Source organism: Trematomus bernacchii, unplaced genomic scaffold, assembly GCF_902827165.1.
Source record: "Trematomus bernacchii unplaced genomic scaffold, fTreBer1.1, whole genome shotgun sequence".
NCBI lineage: Eukaryota > Metazoa > Chordata > Actinopteri > Perciformes > Nototheniidae > Trematomus > Trematomus bernacchii.
In genome coordinates this window covers 3934551-3958690 of record NW_022987608.1, presented here as the reverse complement: position 1 = coordinate 3958690, position 24140 = coordinate 3934551, and the positions used below count along the sequence as shown (strand labels likewise).

General features: G+C 40.3%; 1 protein-coding gene across 6 annotated transcripts; it reads right to left on the bottom strand.

Annotated features, from left to right (window-relative positions):
• Nucleotides 1–2383: 2383 nt before the first annotated feature.
• tfec (transcription factor EC) lies at nt 2384–13859 on the bottom strand. Of its 6 annotated transcripts, none has more exons than XM_034131228.1 (8): nt 13641–13859; nt 9664–9918; nt 8849–8950; nt 6700–6745; nt 5482–5538; nt 5284–5359; nt 4212–4359; nt 2384–3040 (listed from the first exon to the last, which is right to left on the bottom strand). In XM_034131228.1, the coding sequence occupies exons 1-8, from the start codon at nt 13839–13841 to the stop codon at nt 2582–2584; spliced, it is 1344 nt and encodes a 447-aa protein (XP_033987119.1). In that variant the 5' UTR covers nt 13842–13859; the 3' UTR covers nt 2384–2581. The 6 variants fall into 6 exon arrangements, with proteins under 6 accessions (XP_033987119.1, XP_033987121.1, XP_033987120.1 ...); XM_034131230.1 differs by lacking the exon at nt 13641–13859 and adding an exon at nt 11973–12298; XM_034131229.1 differs by lacking the exon at nt 13641–13859 and adding an exon at nt 10407–10705.
• Nucleotides 13860–24140: the final 10281 nt, after the last annotated feature.

The following is a 24140-nucleotide window of genomic DNA, read 5'->3' as shown; positions in this document are numbered from 1 at the left end:
ATCCATATTTACCTTCCATAACTGCTTTGGCCAATTACACGTAAACATCACTCACCGCTTTGTAGTTGGACTTTTCTCTGTAGAGCGCGATTGATTGGTTCGGGCCTTATTTGCGGGTAAAAAGAAGCGAGGAATGTTTTGATTTCATTACAGAGAAACACACCCTTAAACATTAATTCAGAGAAGCTTTGATTTGGAGAAAATCCATTTGGGAAGTATCGGCGCTCGTGTGTTTGTTGTATTATTAATGCATGAATTTGGAATGAATACACAAATCAGATTCATGATCGTAATGAGGTCAAAGTTTTGTGTCACAAACAAACTTTCTTCAGCAAACTTTTTTAATGATATCAACAGTTTCCTGCAGTTTGGATCACTTGATGCGTCTTACCCAGGGGGGGGGGGGGGGCGCGCTTACACTGTAGGTGCGCCGCATTTGCGCTTCAGATGAGGCCCCCTTCGTGAGGTGAGGCCCCACGCAGTCTGCGTGATCGGCCTGTAGGGAGGGGCGGCCCTGGTCTTACCTCACAGGAAACTTTAGCTAACAGCTCTCAGAGCAGCTCTTCATGCCTCGCCGTTATTCATCCTCGAGGGCTCATCAGCTCACAGTAGGCTCGTAAGAATTATTAGTCCTCTTCTACTTGTCTTTATTATCCAATTTCCCTCCTCTCTGCCACTCATTGCCAATCAGCCATCTTGTAAGCCGGCCCTTCACCTTCCACTGTGAAACTTTCCTGCCTTTGTTCACTCTCTCTGCCTTGCTGCCGTCCAGCAAGATGTTTTTACACTCGGTCAGCCGCTGGTCATCTTGTTGTATCATATTTCTACCATCATGTGTTGAGTTTACATTCAGCAAAGAGAGCGATTATATGTGAGATGTTGCTCATTTGTACAATGCTGAAAATGTATTGTATGTTTTTCAAAGACTGTGCGAGAAAAAGGTCTTCCATTCAATGTAGAACACAAACTACTGTAATAATATAACATAATAATGCTTTTTCGAATTCTAGACATTTCTTCTTTCTTCTTCTTTCATTATTATTATTATTTATTATTTAAAAAAACTCAACTATAAAAAACTCTACTATTATAGTATAAAGTATTATTAGTATATTGTATAATTAGTAATGTTTATGTTATTATTTTTATTTCCATTAGTTACATTTTGTTCTCCTTTGAAGTGGAGTTCATGTAGTATTTTGGAATAAAACATTGATTGTATTGTATGATTTAGTAAAATACTGTAATAATAATGCTTTTTTCAAATTCTAGACATTTCTACTTCCTTTTCTTCTTATTATCATTATTATTATTTATTTTCTTCTCCTTTGAAGTGGAGTTCATGTAGTATTTTGGTATAACGTATGTTGTGTGTATTTTGTATCGAGGGTGTGTTAATACACACCTCAAGTATATCATTTCTTCTGTGAGATGACAACAGGAAGTCAAAATCATGTATAACAAAAAAAGCGGTTTATTATATTTTTCCCACCCCTACTAAGAATAAAAAAGATAACATGTTAGATAATAATATATATATTTTTCAAGAATACATGGATTAAAACACATATAAATACATTATTTAACAAAAACACTGAAAAGAGACAGACAAAAGACTAACAAAGGTTAGGCATCGTGGTGAGTACATCCGTACAAGACGATAATGATAAGGCACATATGCAACTGTTTTTCAATCCTTTTGTGAAGCAGTGGTATTTTGCTTTTTTTGTTTTTAAAGGACAGTTTGGCAGGTTTTCCAGTGATTACTTTGCATATTTACAGTGTACAGCTACCACAGTGTTTTTAAAAAAAGTAGTTATTTACATTAAAGGCTGATACATGTCTCCCTTTTTCTTGTGAGTCTGTTCCCACTCTATGTGGGAGGCAGAGAAACATTGTCTGTACAAAGTATAAAAAAAAGAGCTGATGGAGGAACAGGAGCAGCCCGACTGTTTTGGACGTAATATGGTCGGTGTTTACATTAGCATCGCTAACACTCAGAGCTAACCTGTACTGGAGAGAGCATGTGTGTGAAGAAGCAGGATATAAAAAGGAACTCACCTTGTGGTATAACCGGCAAGAAAGAAAGATTTGAGCTCCATACTGTTTCAGAAATAATCCTTGATCTAATAATCCTTGTGTTTCATCACCGCAGCATTTTAGACTGTATCTGCCAGGTCCCGCATGAGCCGGCATAAGCCCCGCCCCCTCTTATTTTATTTATTTTTTCAGTTTAAAAAAAAAAAAGCTTAATTTAAAAAAAATGTATACAGGTGAAAATCTCATTGAGACAGAGGGTCTCATTCTCAAGAGAGACCTGTTTATACCCAGAATCAGCACTTTTGTAACAGGAAGAGAAATAGAGGGATATGAGGCATGGCTAGAATGGGTGATCTGTTTGGTGTTTTGACCAAAACACTTCATAGACATGTTTTTTATATTTGTTTATATATCTGAGACCTATGCTATTGCCTAAAAATAGCATGGCCTTTAAAGGACCCAGTGAGAGGTCAGTATTGTCTTTAAATGGCCTTTCCCACTGGGGATTACAGCAGTGAAGAGAGTTCCTGTAGAGAGGCACCTATAGTTCTTCGTCCTCCCCAGAGCTGAAGCTGCTCTGGCGGCTGCTGTCTTTGGACCCGGCTCCCGGTGATCCGGCGGAGAGGAGGGGGTCGGTGCCGAAGGGGGACAGGGGGTCGTCCATCAGGATCTCGTCCAGCCGGTGCTCCTCCTTCAGTGTGGAGCTGAAGAAGTCTGTGAAGTGGGACAGCGGGTCGGAGAAGGTGGGGCAGCCGTCTGCGCCCTGGATGTGGTCCTGGGGCCCGGCGGCACTGGGGATGGTGGCAGGAAGACCCCCTAGCCTCTGGAGGTAGTCGCTGTTAGGGTCCTCCTGGTAGATGGGGGCCTGCTGGGGCTGCTGGGCCTGGGGAGACGTCTGCTGCTGCTGCTGCTGCTTCAGGAGGTGAGAGGACAGCTCCACCGTCCCCAACGCCGAAGCCATGTTTAGGAGGCCATGTGCTCGTGCTTGGATCTCAAGTTCCTGGAAAGTAAAGTGAAAAGAAACCATGAGTAAGAGATAATTTCAATATTTTCTAGTGTTGAGAAAATTCCCCCACCTTATTCCACCCACACTTTGGATATTTCTCACACTGCCACACACCTTTAATTCAAATGGAAACTACTCATCCAATACCCTGTTTGACCTTTGTTTGTTGTCCTTTTGACGTCAGTTGTGGTCACTGTTTCTCGGATAGCTTGGTCATCTTTAAAGATGATAACAGATGTTGTGTTCTTCCCATCATTGGCATATGGTTATTTCCCACTGAAAAGTGCTGGGTTTATTGTGTTTATTCATTGGGTAATTAGCACTGAGCATTAAGGGATGGGGGGAGTGGAAGGACCCTCTCATGTAAACAACAGCAGAAGGGTGTTTGGGGGGGTTGTAAAACTTTGGAGGTGGAAATTAGGGATGAATGAGTCAGGTGGATTGTCAGAATGAGTCCTCTGTCTTTACCAAACTCATCTTTGGCATAATAAAACAAGCCAGGAGGAAGCTGCTTAAAATAGATCGATAATAAGACATCAGTGTGTCTCAGTAAAGTCATAATTCTTAGGAAGAACTCTGGTGTCTGTCATAATCCATTATTAGCAAACCCAGCATATCCTAGCTAATGTCATTGATTTAAAGGTCCCCTATTATACTGTTTTTCATCAATATATTAGATGTCTCAGATATATACAAAACATGTCTCTGAAGTGTTTGGCTCCAAACACCAAACAGATCATTGCAGCATCCCATAATCCCCTCTGTTTCAGTCCTGTTCCAAAAGTGCTGATTCTGTGTCTGTTACTTTAGATGAAAATAAGGAGCCCCTCCCCACGCCCCTCTGAGAGATATTTGGTTAAAAAGAACACAATGGTGCTCTAGGAGGAAATTCAGGTGATAAGGTGGGGGGGGTTACCTTGGTTGGTGATTGGCTAATGGTTACACAAGACAAAACATCGTTATGACATCATAAAGTGGCCAAAATCTAATTTTCAGGAATGAATCTTTTTTCCTGAAACTTTCAGAATCTTTTTACACAGAGGGGACATGTTTATCTATAAAAGACATGAAAAAGTGGATTTTGCATAATAGGTAACCTTTAATCTACTTTTGATTCTTAAGATGTGAACTAAATGCCGATTTGTAGACCGTTCCATGTTCTTACCTGGATCCTCAGCAGAAGTCTCCTGTTGGCTTGCTCCAGCTTCTTCTGACGGCTCTCCAGCTCCCGAGCGTGCTGCTGCTCCTTCTGCAGCCACTTTATGTACTCCACCGAGGCCTTCAGGATGGTGCCTTTGTTCCAGCGCATGTCTCTGCAGAAAGGAGAAATGTAAAAGATAACCTTTAATTCAGAACCCCCTGATGTCGGCAGAATATCCTCCGTAAAAAAAGAGAAGAAAGAAACGGGGGGGAAAGTTTTAACACAGAGGTTTTTTCGGCTTTTATGATATGAATAAGAAAAGGTGATTTACATGGGGCAATTATTCATCCTTGGACATTACATGGGAATGGGAATTTTAATAGAATAGTTAAGTAGCTATGTGGAAAGTCCATTCTCGTACCTCCTTGTTCGGTAAAATTAATCCTTGAGTAAAAATAGGTGAGTGCTAAGTAGGAAGACGGAGGAGAAAATGGAGTATTGGACTTGAGGTGCTAGAGTGCAAGTCGTTCTTTTGCAGATATTATTGCTTCTTTTTAAGTAAAGGGGAGCTGTAGTAAAATGGTCCTTTCCAAAGGAATGAGAGGTTGGTGTGATCAGCGTTAATAATCTCCTTTATCTCGTGTTAATGGCGCGATGACAACGGTAACCTTCCATTTAAATTTAAAGCAAAGTTCAATTTGTGGAAAGATGGCCGGTGGATTTCAATTCAGCGCCACACTCCATCTCCATGTTCCAATTGTGCTTCAAACTTTGATTCCAAATGGCTTGGCCTGCTTCTTTGCATTTGACCCCTTTCCTCATCATTCATGCTTTGCGCTGAACTGCCGGGACCCAGCGAGAGGAGGTACAGCTCGTGGAGCTTCGACTACAATGGAAGTTCAAGTGCACCCTTGAAATATGACGGAAATGTGCTTGAGTACTCATTTGAATTCAATGAACAACGTTTAAAATGTCCTTGTGCTCTGAATTGAATATGCTCTTCCTCACCAGAAAATGGTCTTCCAGTTATTTCCATGACAAATGCAGCAAAGAAGGGTTGTTGTTTCAATGAATACATTCAGATTGTGCAACTTACGGGTCATTAGACTTTGGTATGAGCGTCCCAAGCTCCTTGATCCTGTAGTTGATGTTATATCTTCGCCTTCTTTCGACTGAACAAGCAGAAGAAGAGAAAGTGAATTAAGACATTGTGGGCTGCTGCGCTAAAGGCTAGCTATAACTCATTTAAGATGATATACTGTGAGGGAGTTGAAAGGCGGCGGCAGACACTTACTCAGATTATGGTTGTTTTTTTTCTGTCTCTCTTTGGCCATCCCTCTTGTGTCAAGTTCTGTCGAGAGAAGGGGAACACATTTATTAGCAACGCACACTAATTTAGAAAACGTAAGAACGCAAAACGCCACAAAAGGTCCAGTCAGGAGACACACAATCAGTTGTTTTGAGGGAGTTCAGGGGCAGGGTCAGCCAGAATGTGGAATTCCCGTTCATTAGCCCACACCCCAGACACTAGTTTGACCTCCTTACACACACACACACACACACACACACACACACACACACACACACACACACACACACACACACACACACACGCACACACGCACACACACACACACACACACACACACACACACACACACACACACACACACACACACACACACACACACACACACACACACACTGAATAAGCCCAATATATCCCGTCCAGCATGTCTGAAGCTCATTGTGGACGCAAAAATGGGGATCACTTTTTAACTACCGTAATTAGGACACTTTGGCAAATTCACTACACTGGATGGGGGACAAACTTGCCAGTGCATCCATATTTGTATTCACATTCTTCCAAATTACATAATTGGGGACCTGAGATTGGATTTCCCAATTTGTCTCTGTTGATTCAATCAGGACAATTTAAAGTCTGTGTAACAGCCAATTGTCCTCTCTGCCCACGCTCAAACGTAACAGATGGCAATTGACTTATTTACCCGTGGAGAGTAAAGGGTTCTTCTGGCATCCTTTCTATCTCCTAAATCAATTAGGCTACTTTGCTTGATGCATGACATTAATAAGAAATGTCTTAAAGGGCCCTTTGTTAGTATTTTTATGTTTTTTGCACTGTGACAAAAAGTCTACACGTTTCTGCAGTCTATTAGTGGAACCATTGAAAGAAAAAGGGCTCTGTTTCTCCAAAAATACAGGACGCAAATCGACATTTGTCTGTCCACGCAATTGGACTGGGTTTTAGAAATAACGAACACCTTTGCCTTACTTTGCAGCACATTTATAAGAAATATGCCTTTATTTGTTTCCTAAATATCTTAAACCAACAAGCAAAATGTGTGTGTTTTTAACTTGATCATCAATGTGAGCATGTTATTAAATGCTTTGTTCTTAGGTTAAAGCTATGGCATGATTTCATACCTGAGTATTCTTTTTTTACAGTGAGCTTTCTGGGGTTAGATGTGGGACTCATTAGGGGCGTTCATACCTTGTTCACCCCCATAGAGATCCAGCATGCTGCCACTGAGGGACACCTATAGGACAGAGAAGAGGGGGGGAGAGAAAGATAAGTGGTCAGTTACAGGGGACGCATGTGGAGGCGTGTGGCGCAGTGGATAGAGCGTTGGTGTTGGGATCAGGGGAGCACAGGTTCAAACCCCACTGTAGTCAGCATGTCGTTGTGTCCCTGGGCAAGACACTTCACCCCAAATTGCTCCTGTGGGGATTGCCCACAGTATTGAGTATGTAAGTCGCTTTGGAAAAAAGCGTCTAACATGTAATGTAATGTAAAAGCATTTGCATTTCACACTCTAACAAAAGCCACAGCACAAATAGTTGTTTTTAGCTGCTGTGTGGCTTTGTTTGTCATTGACATAAAATGACAAGAGAAGGGATCAGAGAAAGGTTGTCAGCCCCCAGGCCTCTGGCTCTGGCCCTCCCAGCAGGGGGTTGTAGTACCCACATGTCTCCCTCAGCAGGACAGTGCCTGCTCATCTTGTATAACAAAGAGTGAAAAAAGACTAACAAGAACTTAACCTTGCTGGAACCAGGTCAATGAAGGGATGTCCTCCAGCGTTACCCCATCTAAGCCTAACCTCCAACCGAGGCTTGCAGCCGTCTGAGGTTTGGTTTGTCCAGACTTCGTGCCTTGATCTGCTAATGCCACCCTTTCACCCTTTTCAAAACCCCTCCACTTGAAAGTGCTCCTAACACAGAGATGTCCTCTGTGTTGAAAATAGCCTCCCATTGGATGAAAAGGCTAGCTAGGTCAACTGCATGAACAGAGGCAAAACTGTTTTCCTACGGGTCCCTTCCTGTCTGGGAAAGCGTGCATCGGTTCTGCGATAATGGCGTCTTTTCACGGACTGGGGAGATGTCAAGATATAGCGTGCTGACACACATGTGTGTCTAATTCGCATTTGTGTATTTATGGGAACAGGCTACAGAAGCCACCATGCATTCCACGATGCGCACAGCCAATTTGATCCAAGACTTGTGTGTCAAATCTGACTGCCAGGCTGGTGAACGTGATAAGGCTGCATGGCAAGTCGCAGATGGGAAGCAAAAGCAGAAGAAACAAAACAGAAGGAACTGCAGACATGTCAGATATCGGCAGTTGGTTTAGTTTGCGTCTTTCTCATTATCTCACTAAGATTGGAGGAGAAGAGTAGGAGGAGGAGGGGACACAAGTGCTTATCAAAGTGAGAGATTGCAACAATTCCCCTACTACTCCTTTTTTCAATCACTTCAGTCCCTCTCCCGTCTATGTTCCTGGATGTGTTGACACGGCGAAACGACGTGATGCATCATACTGTATGACTAATTAGGATGAATTGATCCATTTAAGCATGGTATCATTTCTGAACAAGCCCATAGGGAGTGTATGCATTAGCCCAATCCAATGGCTCAGTAACTCTCTCCAACTAAATCTCTCACCCCTCCCCAGCATTATCTTTTCCTCCCCCATCTCATTCCTACTCTGTCACAGTATCTGTTGTGTTTGGCTGCGTGTCACTTTATCAGGGTGTATGAGTCTTTTGTCCACCAATCTGTCTTCCTCTGTATTTAAGGAGTCAGGCCAGATTCCCAGGGTTCCCATCCCACAAACTCTCCCTGTATTTGGCTCAGGTGTTGCTATGTTCCCCGGCCAAATGGACCCCTTGTCCCACATTTTTCCCCCAGAGTTTTAGAATTCCTTTCTGGCCATGAATGCCACTGATAGGGCTTGCAGTGAGACAGTCACTATACATTTAAAGTCTTCTTTTGTCCCAACTTTTTTACCCTATGTGCAAAAACATCCTCTTTTTTAACTTAATCTGCATTGTTGGTCTTCTTGAGTAATGTGAGAAATGTTGCTAAGCCCCACTGAACTTTGACTCATCTCCAGACTTAATCCGACCCCAAACTAAGACAGGTCCCCTTTTTCCCAAGCAAGTCAAGCCTGCGCCCAAAAGATTGGGTTGAGGAAACTTCACTTTCATGTCCCCAATTCAACTTAAAAACACAGAAGTCAATCGCTGAGCATAACTGCAATAACGTGAGCTAAGAAGGCACACAAGACGAAAGGATTGTGCAGGAATGCAATTAAAACATTTACATTTAAAAGTGTTTAATATGTTGATGGGATTTATACTTACATTGTTTTGCATCATAAGGTTAGACTCCATGCAATCCAAGCCTCCGTCATTGAAACCGGATTCAAGACTGATTAGGTCATCAATAACTTCATCCATTGGAAACTAAAAGAAAACAGTCATTTCAGTTTACTCATGGACAGGCTTGTGATGTTTGTACCGAAATAGCAATGCTGTCCAAGTCTGATCTTTTTGAAATCTCAACATTCAAATAGAACAAATCAGAATAGACACAAGGAAGAGGGGGAACTGTCCAGAGACTAATCCAATAACCGACAAGTTCCCCACCGACTAGTCTTACGTTAATTAGCAGTTTTGGTGGGAAAATCCTGTCTGTTATCAAAGTAGTGTCTTCCTTTGAAGGGGTTCTCTCATCAGAGGCTGTCTGAAGTGATTGATGAACACATCAGAGAGAGAAGGATATCAATAATGGCATCACTTTGTTTAGATGGTTACTTGGATGTACTCCAGACAAAGAATTTAAAAGGTTACTTGTGAATTATATTACAGGTTACAAAGAATCTGCCATGATTAATCCCTCTAAATGACAGACATTAAATCGAGGAACTAAGACGCATGCTAAACAGAACAGAAAATGGTTTTATCTGAAATATTTAGGGAGTGGTAACAGGAAAACGTGTCAAGAATGTTGCGACATATACCAAAAATGATGACTGACACTTTGTCCGTCACCAAGTCTGTGGTTAAATGTCTTTGTTGCAATTTCATTCTTGGCTTTTTCTCAATTTCAGTTCCATATATTTAGAAACATCCCAGTTCACATTCAGACACTTTGTTTCCACCATCAGTCCACTCACCTCGCTGTCATGATTGGCCATATTGAGGAGGGTAACGGGGCTGTTTGGGTTGCTGCCGTCGCTCACGGACGGCATGTGTCCGTTCCTCATGATGGGCACGGTGGCCAGCGACTGGCCCTGGGCGTGGGGGTGCGGGATAGCGTGGCCCTGCCCGGTCGAAGAGGACAGCTTGGAGCCCAACGTCAGGTACTGCTTGACCTGCTGATTCTGGGTCTGGTGGAGGTGGTACTTGGAGTTCTCCAGGTGGCTCTGTACCTACAGCAAAAACAAACAAAATGTTCAGAAAGTCTGTTGATCAAGCATTCCCAAAACAACGCCGACTAGGAACACACACGGTTTTTACAGCAGCTGTTGGTTGTGATGATCTGATTCAACAGAGACATAGTTGCGGGTTGGTGTTTCCCATTATTAGACACTTTGGCAGCAAATGTAATTAAATGTGTAGCAAGTTTCTTTATGAGAAGTGCGATTGATTCCATGAAGGCCATTTCTGAAGTATGGTATTTAAATATAAGTGTACTTGTTTGTGACGGAAAATCTTGTTCAATAGCAAAAGTGTTTCCCAAAGTTGACAAAAATGCACACTTTTTAGCTTACTTTCATATCATATTAATATACAAAAGTACATACAGATACAACCAGCCAGCAGTCAACATTTACAAACCAGTAATAAAAGCCTTACAAATGCGTTGGTACATGATTTCCAAATATTCAACCAAGTTTCTAAATGTTGATATTCTTACATTTGAAGCTCTGGTTGCGTCCCGCATGGTGAAGTAACTGCAGTCAGTTAAGTGTGGCATTCTCTTCTTCAGATTGGTTTGTTTTGGTGTAGCAGCAGATCAACCTTAAGGATCCAGATGTGCTGCTATCCTGTTGAGCTGTTGACTTCTCAGTGAGTGTCTGTACTTCCCCGTCCCCTACCGAAGTCTTATAAAGGGTCCTAAGTGAACTAATTAGGCCCAAAGCTGGGGGTAAGCCTTTATGTTGCGTAGCATGATAATCACTTCAAACACTGGACTGTCAGATCACCCAGGGTTTGATCACTGCAGGATATCTGCCTTTAGCGTCTGTCACTAATTCATGCGGACCGCCCTTTTCTGTCTGACTGACCAATCGGTGATCAGCTCCCAGCCTCCTCTCCTGCCTGCTCCAGGGGTTGTGGCAGCACAATTGACCCTTGTTCCCCAATGGGTGATTTAAATAACTCTAATGCCATTTTTAACCAAGCTTTTTTTCAATCATTCACTGGTTTCATTGTAGATATTTTAGTAATATCAGTTTCCCAAACAATAACTGCAATATTTTGAAGTCTTTATTGCTGTATTATTTACATTAGAAAAACGTCTTATTTCCTGGTTTGCAAATCACAAAGAAGCTTATTCAAAATTAGTTTATCTCCTGTAGAGTATTACTTACTCATAAAATATGCATTGTTAGCAGTGGAATTATAATGTTAGTCTAATGTCAGTTCTTGATGTTAACATTATCCGTGTCTTTAACCCAGATTTCTTTTTGAACTTCCCCTAAAAAAGTATTCTATTCACTGGTCAAAATAATGTGTTTTATGGGCTTGTCGGAACTTTTTTATGGCAGTTTCTTTCCTTCCCTTGCTTGACCTCAGCTAATCAATTAAGTCTAAGACGGTCAGATAAGCAACAATGCTGGTGTCTTACTAGCGGATTTTGAGGACGGATTTAACTTAATATGTGTAACTGATTTGTAAACGTGATATTAAAGAAGAAAAAGAAATGTCTTACCCTGTCTGCTCCTAAGTTACAATGTCACGTTCAGAGCACATTACCAAATCCCACTAAACCAAGTTTCATTTATAAAGTAAAATCACCAATAATGAAAGCATAAGCAAAACTAAGCTGAAAGGCAAGTTCAACTACTTCGTGACATGCTAAATGCTATACAGTAAGGTAAAATACTATGCTACAGTTACAGAACATTTGGAGAAGAGTCTGTTGAAAGATATAGAAACCTTATGTTTGCTACAATTAGCTTATATTAGCCACTATTAGCTTCTGTTCATATCGGGTCAAATAAGGCTTCCGCAATAAAACCGCAGATGGAATTTAATAAAGAATCAGTTTACTGCTCGTGATTTAGATTTTTAAGTTTCCAAGCGTGTGTTAATTATTCTCTTAAAAGTCACAAATGTGCTGAGTTGCCAGCTAGCAAGTAGCATGTTGCAGTTTCAGATTGCTAGCAAGAGTAAATGGTTTTTTTGAAGGGTTAGCCCAACACAGCTAAACCACAGGGACTTTTAGCCTTAGCAAGTGTGGAATTGTACTGAAACTCACCATTAAATTGTCTTCCTCGGCTAGACTGGATGCCCTTATTCACCGCTCATCCACCAAACTAAGAACAGTCACAATACTCAACTTGTCAGTAGTGACTGAGAGCTCTTATCTGTCTTCTCCAGGCCAAACAAGATGCTAGTTGTTAGCCAATCAACATTTCGTTCCACTATGGATAGCTGCAGCAGGGATGCCACATCTGCTTTGTGTGACAGAGGTTTGTCCTGGTTTCACTTCAGCTTTCTCACTACTGTAAATGCCGGAGACACGCTTGTTATCCACTTAAGGGAATCTGATTAGATTTGAGAGGTAATGGTTCTTCAGTCACTGAGGCCAACATCCACAATGGCGGGCCTGTGTATGTGTGAAGAGGACATGCTGAAAATTATCAATGCCAACCGTGCACATGGGGCGCGGAATAAGATAAGAATTTAATCAATCAAGGATCAAGTTTGGGATTGTAGTGACCATTTTTCTCTTTCTCAATACTTGCACCTGCTCCAACAATCCAGGCAGTGTTTGAGGTTTCTGCTCGAGAAGAGGTCACAGGTTCACTCTCAATTTACACACATTTGCACAGTTATTCCTGACATGCAAACCTTCTGCTGGCTCTACAGACAACCATCCACTGATACCAAAGCAATGAAATCAGTCAATACATTGTATTTGTAGCACCTTTGCATAGTTTGCTTTATTACGTCTCACAAGATTTGACAAATACCATAATCTCCGTCTGGTTTTCAGTTCATACTTCCTTCCTGCAGTAAAAATATACAAACTTGACTGTGATTAGCTGCATTTCCCTAACTTAATTATTCTCATTAGATACTTTTAAACCAGTAAAATAAAGATGTCTGAACCAGACAAGCCTTCGTTCAACGCGCACAGCCTATTCCTCTCTTTCTGTATTAATCAATCTTCTCCTAATTCTTTCACTAACACAATTTGTGTTCTTGCAGGGATCTTAACTAAACACGAATGCAGCAGGTTGATCAAATCGAACAGATGCTCGACTGTGAAGAGCATCACACATGTTTTTTCCAGTAGTAATATAGAATATGTATATGTATAACTTACATACTTGTCCTCTGTTTGTATTTCTTTAGTCCCACTGAAATTGCTGCACCATTGTCACACACACTCCCAGGTGTTCCTTTTTCGAAAATGGAAAGCTCTTGCCTAACTCAGTTTCAGTCTTGCCCAAGTTCTTCTTTCACTTCAGAAAAATCCTAAAACTTATGAAACACTGGGTGTTGGTGACATTAACAAGCTGAACAAATTATGGACAAAACCTAAGAGGAGGTTCAGGATTCATTTCTGCAAAATGTGTGTATTCTACGACAAATTGACAGTAGCAATGCTGAAATATCCCTGTCTACGGAGATAAGATGAAAGTGGAAGAAACCTTCTCAGACATGCTCACAGTGTTTTTGCTGACCAGTAAATATCTGTAACCACGCACCCTAGGTTGTGAAATGCGAGGGAAGATAAGACTGGCATAGCAAACGGATCACAGAATCTGCATTCCACGGTGGCTATTCACTTATTCTGGTTGTAAGTGCATGCCTTTTATAAAACTCGGACGATTTATCTCATGCAAGCAGAAACAACTGCACACAAAGCCACGCACAGCTGATTTGCCAGTGCTGTTTCTGAGGCCCTCCCCCCTACCTTTAGAAGTTGTATCTCAGTCATGGTGATCACTTTGACCACACAACAGCGACTCATGGCGCCCAGAGTGGCAGCGTCTCCAACCATCGGTGCAGCAAAACCTCTAACAGAAGAACTGTCACGGCTACAGCTGAGGAAGAAGAAGAGAGCTGCTGCAGCCTCCCTCCTGAGCTTTCGCAGAAATATCGGAAAGGAAGGCATGTCACATCAGCTTATTTGGGAGCCGCACGGGCCGCTTCCTGTGTGTGTGTATGTTTTTGGTCAGGAAAAAAAGCCTGACAGAGGCAGAAATACAGATGACGGTTAGGGGGGTTGCAGTGTGCGTGTGCAGGGGGTAAGAAGTTGACAGAATGAGAGTTCCTGCTTGTTGATCACCACACTTTCCTTCCTGCTGAACATCCAGCCCCACTCAGCACATTCTCCCAGGTTATCTTCATGACACCCACTTCCCTTGCAAGGCTCATCAAACTCACATTCAACTAGGGAAACGCACCGAAATGTAATCTGTGTGTGAGCAAATACAACAACACACAGATCGCACTCACACAGAGTTGTTATCATGTCCTAGTTACTGTCAGGCCACCAAAAGGGGCAATACAAGCATTCCCAGAATTGCTCTCAGAAAAGTAATGGACACAGCAAACTTCACATGGATTACTGCGAATCAACCTGTAGTGCCAAACTTTAGATAATTAAAAGAAATCTGCTAAATCAAATGGCTTATTAAATAGGGAAAAGTGGAGTTTTTAAAATCCTGCCAAAACAAATCAATATGGTTGATATTTTGGTTCAATCAAATGTGTTGATGTAGCAGTACAGCTAACAATGCTAACACACAATACAGCTGTGTTTACTGTATATGGCTTCAGTTAACCTAAAGTGGCCCTATTCTGCTCATTTTCAGGTACATATTTGTATTTTGTGTTGTTTAAATGCTTTAATGTTCAAACAGGTCTGTATTCTTCTCATACTGCCTGTGCTGCAGCACCTCTTTTCACCCTCTGTCTGAAACCAGAGCCCAGTCTGCTCTGATTGGTTAGTTGGCCGACTCTGTAATTGGTAAACCGCTTACAGACATCCTCGCCCCTTCTACTGTATCAACTACAATTTGTTGGAGTGCTAGCCAATAGAAGTTACATAGTGATGTCAATATGATACGGAAATAAACAAAGGACTACATCAGGGTGTGATTTTAGCCTTTGCAGACCATTTACATGAACATAAACCTACAGTATATAACACACTACAAGAATAGGGTAAACCCCAAAAAGTATAAAGTATTTAAATGAAATGTAACAAGGCGAATCGAATCACAATGGTTCAGCTAAATCACAGTGGTGGAGACGATGTTTTTAAGGAGTCAGTTTAACACTGTACTGCACAATAAGCTAACGTCTGCTCTCAGCTGCTAAATTGCAATTTGTCCCACACGTGTCCATGGTGGATGATTTCATTACATAGAGAATGCCTGTCTTGATACTATGTGTACAGGATCACTGCAGAAAGGACTTCTCATCACAACCAAGCATTATAATAACCTATAAGTCTCACTTAGCTGGATCAGAGATTTATTTATACTGCTGTGCCCAAAAGATTTCGATGCTACTTGAAGGTCAACACGTTCTCAACTCTGTCTTTGTTAGTGTGTATCTGTGGGTATATTTCAGCATTACCCTTGTGTATATTTGTCTGCTTTTTGTTTATTTGATGTGCGATGTGCGCACACTATCTATCAGATCTAGCCATATTCCTGGCTGGCCATTTTTGCCTCATCTTTGGGCCAAACCACAACTGCTCACCTTTTTTAGTCCCCCTGCATGCCATGTTTTAAACATCAGGGACTTCCTGTAAGAGTTGGTCTGCTTCTGAGACAACACTTCAAAGTGCAGCTCCCACATCTGAGGACTGTTTTATCCTGCTAGAAAAGGAATGCATAATGGACACGGCACCACTGCACTTTTAATGATTCTCATATGAATTAAATATTATAGCTATTTTAACTGGATTACACGTGTGTGTGTGTGTGTGTGTGTGTGTGTGTGTGTGTGTGTGTGTGTGTGTGTGTGTGTGTGTGTGTGTGTGTGTGTGTGTGTGTGTGTGTGTGTGTGTGTGTGTGTGTGTGTGTGGGTGTGGGTGTGGGTGTGTGGGTGGGTGGGTGTGTGTGCACTTGCTACCTTGATGAAATATTACAGTTATGAAAATGTACTGCCCCAGTGGTATGAAAAATAATCAAAATGCACACGTAGAATTAAAAAGGACAACAAATTAGGTGCACAATGGATTTCATTGTAAGAAAATAAGTTACTGAAGTGATAGAGCTGTGAGCAAAGTGTCATTAAATAGAAAACAACTTTGTATGAGTGCTTGAATGTTTTATTTTTTTAAGATAGTCATATAAAAGTAATCAGAAAAGATAATTACATGAATGACTCCAAGTCAACAGCCTACTAAAGTATTTTGATTTTGTTACTGCCTAATTTTCTTCCAATTTTACAAATACAACAGTTCCAGTCAACGTAGAGCTGACCCAGAAAGGAAGTACACAGAGGACGAGAACCATGAGGTTCAGTCTGTCCTCTCCGTCAGTGCATAGCAGATGTAATTAGTGGAAATGCTATAATACAATTTTTGCTGCTAAATCAGTCGGAGCACATTATTCTCTGTGAGTAGTGAAAGGAGTCTGTTCACGGGAGCACCTGGGAGAACTGAGAGTTATCCTGATGACAGTTTTGCTTGTGTATGTAAAGTATGGCACCTGAACTACTGTAGTGTGTGTGTGTGTGTATCCCTGTCCATCACAAAGTTTACGTCCATTACTGAATTTCAAATATTATCAACGTACTTAATCAGTTATAATTGAATCATTCCCATCAATCTAAAATCCAGCTAAGACATGCAAGGCTCGTTAGCTAAGTCAAGCTAATTAAGTTAGCATCAGATGATAACCTCTCAACATGTGCATGACCTTAGAGCAATTCCAAAGTCAATTGCAAGAAGCAATTGACTTTTCATTCAGGAATCAAAGAAGTCATACAGCTATGACAGATATAATATAAATAAAAAACATTTTTTAACTCCATAGATGCAAGGAGAAGCGAATAGATGTAGATTAAGAGCCATCATACATTTCCAAGCTTAAAATGTTTCAACCTGACAAAAAAAATTATGCTTTACAGGGGTCATTCAGTTAACTGCATATATGTATTCAGACAAAAAAGTCTAGTTTCTTGTGACTTCTAAGAACATACTTTGCTTCCTACAGTAGCTGCAGATATCTTCTGTGCAGTGGTTACATTTAGCGGTTTGAGGCACAGAAATACACAAAAACAGTCAGATTTACACACACCTTTATAAGGCCTTTAGTCAACTCTGCGTCTTAACCTTCTATTGCGTTAATTTAACTCAATTTTACAAAAAGGCAATAATACAAATATCCATGTAGCTTTATCACGCGACGGGGAAATCCTGTTTGTGATGTGATTTTCCATTGACATGTGACACTGAGAAGGTCATGATCTTTGTGCCCTGACTAATTACTCAATATTTAGACTAATTTCCTTCAAGAAAAGAAAATACCATCTCGCGTTAGTAAACTTTTGAAATCAATTTAAACGCAACTATATGCGCATATAAACTTTTTTTATAACTGAAGTTAATATATTTAATCACCAAGTGTCACAGTGATAAAAGGACACACAGAAGTAAATAAACAAAGGTAAATCCCAAGCTTTCTCCTAATCTTAACGCGTCAAAGGAAGGTTCAAGCCACAGCCTCAAAGGTGCTGAGAAATTTAAAGCAGAGGATTGTGGGTAAACTGCAGTGTAGTGGTTCTGGTCCAGAAAGGGGAGCCTCAGCCTTGACCCTCACTGTCCAGTGAGCGTAAAAAGATGATCTCAGAAGCTGTACTGTAGACAACTTTAATCTCTCACTTTGGCAGACAGTGAAAAGAAGCCCCCGGTGGGCTCCAACTATAACTATGAAGATGAAGTCTTATTAAAACTGTGCACATGATTGATTGTGAGACAGCCCCAGCTCATCAAAGTAAACGCCTTTCAAGCCAGGGCAAAAGCCTGAAGACACAATTATCAAGTAAGAAATCCAAGTTACACTCAAGCAAATTAACTTCTGGATTTAAAGTTCAGTGACAGAAAAATATGTACTGTTTCTTATCCTAATTGTTTCTGTTTTAAGGACCTTATTAAGATATTTATTTAAAGAAAAGCGTGCATTTTTTTTCCTTAGAAAGTTCCTATAATGTTCTGTCTAGATAACAGACTATATTCCATTATAACTTTAAAATAAAACAGCATCGTTGTACTCGCTACAGGGTGTACTTTTAGGGTTTGTGACTGCAGACCGTTTACATGCATAAATGTCGGGCAATAACCAGAAAAGCATGACATGGGACCTTTAAAGTAAAGGTTATCTGAAGTAATGTCGAGACATGGCAAGAACAAATGAAATGGTCAACCGATAAAAGAGATGACGTCAAGATGTAGGCTATTGATATCGACCCCATCCCCCTCCCTTAACTTGATTGTGGTCAATTAAATAATGTAAAGCTGGCTACACACCAACCCGATTTAGGGAGTCAGAGGCCGTCAGAGGCAGTCGGGCATTCGCGGCGCCCTACTCAGGTTAGTGTGTCCCGCACCGTCGTCTCTTTACGGCACCTTTTCACACCTCCCGCGGCCGGTTCAACATGTTGAATCGGCCGCGGGAGGTCAGAGAAAGTCGGCCCAAGCAATCACTCTGATTGGCTGTTCACACTACCGCTGCCTGCTGGTAAGGACAGTTATTGCCACTCGTCCACTGAAGTATTTGCGGTGTGTTCGTAGGCGGGCGGCGTAGCCGACGCAGGCGACGTAGCTGACGTAAAAGTCAGGACGCCTTCGGTACGCGTTCTTTGGTCTCAGGTGGGTGTGTAGCGGCCTTTAGAGCTGTTTGATGAGAACTAAGCAGAAAATTAAATCAACTTTGACCTTACCAGAACTAGTCATATATGGTTTGTGTTGTGGACAAAGAGCTGTTTGTTTGCTCTCTAGGAGGTTGGAGGTTGAAAGTTTCCATCTCACACTTGTTTAAGTTGCATTCTGGGGGAAGAATGGTTTGCAAACTAGTGTTGATATACTGAAATTATCTTACACATGTTTGTTTTACATCTTCAGCAGATGATGATACAACCGTCCAGAATAATGGCAAGAATGAAAGGAAGTGGCCAAAAATACCCAATAGCCACTTTGATTATTTACTCACACAAAAACTCACCTCTTCAATCTGGCTTTTAATGTGTGATTGTTGTTATATTGCTTGATTTTAATTTGACTTCAACTATATTTATTTGTTGTTCTTTTCTTTTCACTATCTCTGTAAAGCGACGTTGAGCACCTGTAAAAGCGCTTACAAAATAAATCAATTATTATTATATACTCTTCCTGGTATCTTCTAATTGAAAATGCAATGAATCGTATAGTTTAGTCGCTGTCAGCCCCCCTTAGTTTGTTTACATTGCAAATGATAACTTGTAGAATTACTAAAACTCGTTCTGAACTTTTTCCCTGTTCACAACTTGGGAATAGTACCATACTGTATACTGTAATAGTGTATGAAATCGCAGATATGGACATTAAGGTCCCTCCTCTTATCAGTTGAAGTAATTTAATCTACACAATGGCAATCATTAATGAACACTTTTTAAAATGCATTGTGGATCTAGTTAAGGGAATATCAATTCTCACTAGAGAATATTTGGACAAAGCTACAAAATGGCCAAGGCCCATGTATTCACTACTTCCATGTATTTTAACTTAAAACAATTAACATTCACATTAAGCTAGCTTTCATTTTTAAAGGTATATCGCCTGATGTCATCTATACATTTTACATGTGTATCTAGTTATTTGAGCTAACTACATCTATATATAATCAATATTCAATCATGTCAGAGTAAATTCTCCTTTCCTTCTTGTACTGTTTCTTGATATTTATTGTAAACATTTCTTTATATACATACATTTATAAATATACTTTGAATACACCTCTACATTGCAAAAAGTAGCTTTCTCCTATTTAATGCTCAAAATGCACTCCGAGCTGCCAGATGGTTACACCTGACTAAATACATGGAAATATTATATAATCAAATCATCAATCATATTTTTTCCAAAATAATTAAATGACTCCACAAACACTGGGGATTCATGAGAATCAAAGTGAATAGTGAGGGTTTTTTGTTATCTTTGTGTAAATCTTCTACAAAGAAACATATAACTGATTAGGATTAAACTGATCAAAGCATAAATATATATGAAAAAGAGGATTATAACCCGCTTTACCAACATGAAGTGCATTTTTGGGCTAAATTTGCCAGCCACTGTTCAAAAGCTTTTGGTGGAAATGTATTGATTACCCCTCCTCCTTTAACTTGATTGTGGGAAATGAAATAATGCAATCCCTTTAATGAGAACTAAGCAGATAATTAAATCAACTTTGACCTTACCAGAACTAGTCATATATAGTTAGTGCTGTGGACAAAGAGCTGTTTGTTTGCTGTGTTTGGCTATCTTTGTGCCTCTGCCGTTTGAATGAGTGATGAAGGGGGGAGTTTCAGGGCTCTGCAGCGATGCAAGAGATGAAAACCGGGAATGAAAGAGAGAGGAGTAAGAGGTAAAGGCCATAAGAGCTTTTATCATATGCAGGTCTGGTCAGTTTTTATACTGAGCTGCTTACTTATACTAAGATGTTGTTGTCACACTTCACATCAAAACAGTGGTGCAGTGAAAACTTATTTTTGTAAGCTAACCCCAAAATTAGCATCACAAAGGGCAGCCTAGGCAAAAAGCAATGCGATTTTTCTGTTGGATTATTGCAGAAAATAAGATATGTGGTAAACACACGTTAAGTTTAGCAGGATAATCTTTATATATTAACACTGTTCTTGGGTTTTTTGATGCGTAACTGCGTCGGCAGAAGTAAAAAGCTAATGTTAAGGCTATAAACAAACTGCATAACAGTCGCATGGCTTCACGTCACCACCGCTAAGCTAAAGGCAGCTAACGTTAGGCGTGATGGCGTTTAGAAGTCTCATTTAGTCACTTGCAAATCCCGTTTTTAAAACATATAGAAGCTTCTGACGTATTTTGTTTTGTATTATGTGTTTACTACATTACTTATTTTAGGCCTCTAACCTTCAATGACATCCACTTAAAGGTGGGGTAGGTAATTTTGGAGAAACCAGCTCGAGTGCGCTAGAATTTGAAAATACACAGCCGGAAAAAATCTGCCACTTCCTTACAGAGCCCCTCCTCCAACACACACGAACGCGCACATGACCAATGAGGGCACGATATAAGTTTGTGCACAGATGGAAGGCTGACAGGCAGGTAGGCCATCCAGTTATTTTAGCCCGGCTAAAATAACTGGATGATTGGTAAACCACTAAAATGATTGGTCGTGCTTTTTACAGTATTACGGCTTCCACAGATGACATTGTTTTATGGATTTTTTGTCAAAGCACTTAAGATATTCATTGCTATCGGGATGTTAAGAGCATTCCATGGAATATAACAAAAAGTGTTTCTCGAGCCGGTTTCTCAAACTTACCTACCCCACCTTTAAACACAGACAGTGGCAGAACTTCAGTGTTAGTATTATTAGATCTCAGTGCTGCGTTTGACACTCTTGACCACAACATATTACTAGACCGACTGGAAAACTGGGTGGGACTTTCGGCAACAGTTCTAAATTGGTTTGAATCCTACTTAAAGGACAGAAACAACTTTGTTTCTATAGGTAAATACACATCGGAGTTGACAAATATGACATGTGGGGTTCCTCAAGGCTCCATCTTGGGGCCTCTTCTCTTTAACATCTACATGCTCAGATAATGAAAAACTACAAAATAAGTTACCATAGCTATGCGGATGACACCCACATTTACATAACCATTTCACCAGGAGACTATGACCCAATTCAAACACTGAGTAAGTGCATTGAACAAATCAATGACTGGATGTGTCAGAACTTTCTCCAATTAAACAAAGACAAAACTGAGGTAATGGTTTTTGGAGCCAAGGCAGAACGTATAAAAGTTAGCGCTGAGCTTCAGTCTGCAATGTTCAAACCAACAGATAAATCCAGAAATCTAGGTGTAGTCATGGACTCTGACCTGAGCTTCAACAGTCACATTAAAACAGTTACTAAATCAGCCTACTATCACCTAAAGAACATAGGATTAAAAGACTAATGTCACAGCAGGATTTGGAAAAACTTGTCCATGCTTTTATCTTCAGTAGACTGGACTACTGTAATGGTGTCTTTACAGGTCTCACTAAAAAATCCATTAGAAATCTGCAGCTGATTCAGAACGCCGCTGCTCGAGTCCTTACTAACACTAAGAAAGTGGATCACATCACTCCTGTTCTGAAGTCCTTACACTGGCTTCCTGTGTGTCAAAGAATAGATCTCAAAATACTGCTGCTGGTTTATAAAGCATTGAATGGTTTAGGCCCAAAATACATTTCTGACCTCCTGCTAAATTATGAACCATCCAGATCTCTCAGGTCTTCAGGGACTGGTCAGCTTTCTGTCTCCAGAGTCAGAACTAAACATGGAGAAGCAGCGTTCAGTTATTATGCTCCAAATATCTGGAACAAACTCCCAGAAACCTGCAGGTCCGCTGCAACTCTTACTACTTTTAAATCCAGGCTGAAGACTTTTCTTTTTGACGCTGCTTTTAATTGATATATTCATATCTTAAACTGCACTGTAACTTTTATTATCTTTGCTTTTTATCTTTCCTTTTAAATGAGTGTTTTTTAAATGTCATCTTATATCATTGCTTTTAAATGAGTGTTTCTAGATATCATTTTATAATATGTTTCTTAATGCTATTAATGTCTTTCATTTTTGTAAAGCACTTTGAATTGCCTTGTGTTGAAAGGTGCTATATAAATAAACTTGCCTTGCCTAACCTAAAACACGTTCAAGAAACTGTTGACTTGGTGCGAGGGACCCTGAAGTGGTAAAATACTGACTCATTTCCTGGTTTTAGGACTCATTCCTGCACCACACTTTTAGCTTAAATCGCTGAGGCCATACTATGATCATCTCAAACTATAAATTAATAAATGCAGCACTTATCTAAACCAAAAGTGCATTTTAAAGGTTGTTTTACTGAGACATCTTCACCTAAACCCTCTGAAAATGCATCTCCATCCATCCCAAATCAGCATATTAGCGCACATATATCTCCTTTTAGTTAATATAATCATTATTCATTTTTTTCTGTATTTCTCTATTTATTTTCCGGTTTCTTTATTGGATCTTGCTTCTCCGCCAGTCGTCCTCTCTTACAGTATCACCCCAATTGCCATCTTCGGATAAATTGGGTAATAAGCTGTGCCTGAGTTCAATTTATTTGTTTTCCCATCATTTAGTCTCTGCTAGTTCCAAGTGTGTTACATAGTTTCTGTGACTACCAATCCCCCCCGCTCTAGACTACCACGCGCCTCCTCAGATGCCAGCTGCTTCTTTGCCCCAAATAAGGTTCACTAAAACTCAACAGCTGCACAAATCCACTCGGACCTGTTCCTTTGCAAGCTTTACACGTGGGACTTGAATGACTTGACCCAGAATTGATATCAACACAAGGAAATGATCTGTTTTAATTGCCTAAACCCAACATGGGATGCCAGCTCAGAAAACCAAGAAGAATTCCTCATTATTTGCCAATTCCCCTAGGAAGAAATATTTTTTGTTGAGGACTATATATTATAAAACATTTACCAACATACGATTTTAAATATCCTTATTTTTTAAGGGTCAAAAAGTGCAAATAATACATAACAAATACAAAAATTATAAATAAAATATCAAAAAATGCAATAAAATAATACATAGGCTACTCTTTTTTTTGTATTCAATGGCGGTCACACAATGTGATACTTCACTAAGTATTTCTGACCAAAACTCTGCTTCCACCAGCGTCAATTCTCAAGCATGCGTTGCATTTATCCCACTTATGCGATGATAATGCATGCATGAACTAAAACGAATGTTAATTTACTTTTTTTTTCTCCTGCTGTCTGTGAAGTTTTCACAATGACTGATCTCATCAGTGAATCACCGTCAACATGTGTTGTAATTCTGTAATTAATAATCATGTCTGATCACTTTCATCTCAGTGTAATTGAGCGGCTGCAACTGCTGTCTCAAAGCATTAGGGATTGAAGGGCCTCGCTGCTGGTTGTGCGTGTTTTAGCCCTTCACATGCAGAGTGTATGTTCTTTACATTACAGCTGAACATTTTCTGCAGCATTCTATACGTTTTCAAATTGATATCCTACGGTGTAAAGGGCCATTGGTCCTGGTTAATTTCAGTATGTTCTACAAATCATCTTACACAAACTTAAGTTGACATAGGTGATCCATCACACAGAACGCATCTACTTTAGCTGTCTGTTAGGTCTGTCCATTTCACTTGTTTCTCAATTTATGAA

What these genes read in the sequence shown, in the direction of transcription:
- tfec (XM_034131228.1), bottom strand. Translation starts at nt 13,841, where the DNA reads ATGCCTTCCTTTCCGATATTTCTGCGAAAGCTCAGGAGGGAGGCTGCA. An exon ending in AAAAAACAACCATAATCTGA is followed by an intron (nt 5,360 to 5,481) that starts GTAAGTGTCTGC and finishes CTGCTTGTTCAG; the next exon opens with TCGAAAGAAGGCGAAGATAT. An exon ending in GACTTCTGCTGAGGATCCAG is followed by an intron (nt 3,041 to 4,211) that starts GTAAGAACATGG and finishes TTTACTTTCCAG; the next exon opens with GAACTTGAGATCCAAGCACG.